Here is a 961-nt window from a genome sequence, read left to right as displayed (position 1 = left end):
ACTATGTTATGCCAGTTAAGCTAGATGTTCCCTGAGACCTTGGTCCCCACAGCCTCCATAGGGTTTCTAATGGCTGATTTTTTGGAAGTAGACTGGCAGGCCTTTCTTCTGAGGTGCCTCTGGGTAGACTCAAACCTCTAACCTTTTGGTTAGCAGGCAAGCATGTTAACCATTTGCACCACCCACAGACTTCTACTTCAGCCACTACTGTCCAACAATCACCTATGTTGTCACCAAGCCTAGGAGCTCCCAGCCTGGCAGCAAAGTATCACGTGCACTGTCCAGCAGCCACAAGGAAATCCCAGAATACATGACCCCATTCAGACATACTCAGGCATGTTATTTGAATCCCTCAAACATAGTAATGATGTTACCCTATATCTGCACGCAGGAAATTTTTCATCCATAGAACCAAGTGACTCAGGCAGGGTAATAATATTCTCTTCCGAAACTGAGGTTCAGAGAGGTTAAGAACTTTACCAAGGTTGCTGAGCTAGGAAAGGAAAACACCTGTGACCAGAATCCAAATCCCAGTGTCTTTCTACAAGAGCCAGATCATCTGCTCATAAATAGAGAGGCTGTTCTCCCAGTGACTCGACTGCCACCAAATCAGGGCCTAAGGCTGGGAGATGCCAACATAACAGGAAGCTAGCCCTCATGCCCTTGTGTCCAACCCGAGGTGCAAGGCAGGCTGTGGGTGGCCTTACCGTGTGGAGGTCCCAGGCAGTGGGCGCCCTGTGTCCACCAGCACACACCAGCAATAGCCTGTGGATTGGTGGCACTGTACTGGTTTATAGAGGCCCCCAGGAGCACACTCGGGGATGACAATACCCTCGCGGGGGTTCTGCTGGGCCTCTTCCAGGGCACTCTGTCTCTCCTGGTCACACGAGTGGACTTTCTCTGCAAGAGAAGACACAGCCTGCAGTGACTTATCACTCCTGCCTTCTCTGCCTAGAACGCA

The 961-nt window shown here is 50.7% G+C and overlaps 1 protein-coding gene across 1 annotated transcript in view; it reads right to left on the bottom strand.

Moving 5' to 3' along the window:
- Nucleotides 1-961, bottom strand: part of SMOC1 (SPARC related modular calcium binding 1) — a 163,274-nt gene that overhangs the window by 22,506 nt on the left and 139,807 nt on the right. The window contains exons 8-9 of the mRNA XM_012560034.1: nt 708-900; nt 481-488 (exon numbers count right to left, since the gene is read on the bottom strand). Coding sequence (XP_012415488.1) covers nt 481-488; nt 708-900 — 201 coding nt within the window. The remainder of the gene's footprint in view (nt 1-480; nt 489-707; nt 901-961) is intronic.

This window comes from Trichechus manatus, unplaced genomic scaffold (assembly GCF_000243295.1).
Source record: "Trichechus manatus latirostris isolate Lorelei unplaced genomic scaffold, TriManLat1.0 scaffold00010, whole genome shotgun sequence".
Taxonomy (NCBI): domain Eukaryota; kingdom Metazoa; phylum Chordata; class Mammalia; order Sirenia; family Trichechidae; genus Trichechus; species Trichechus manatus.
The sequence above is the reverse complement of the archived record's forward strand: the minus strand, read 5'-3'. Positions and strand labels throughout refer to the sequence as shown.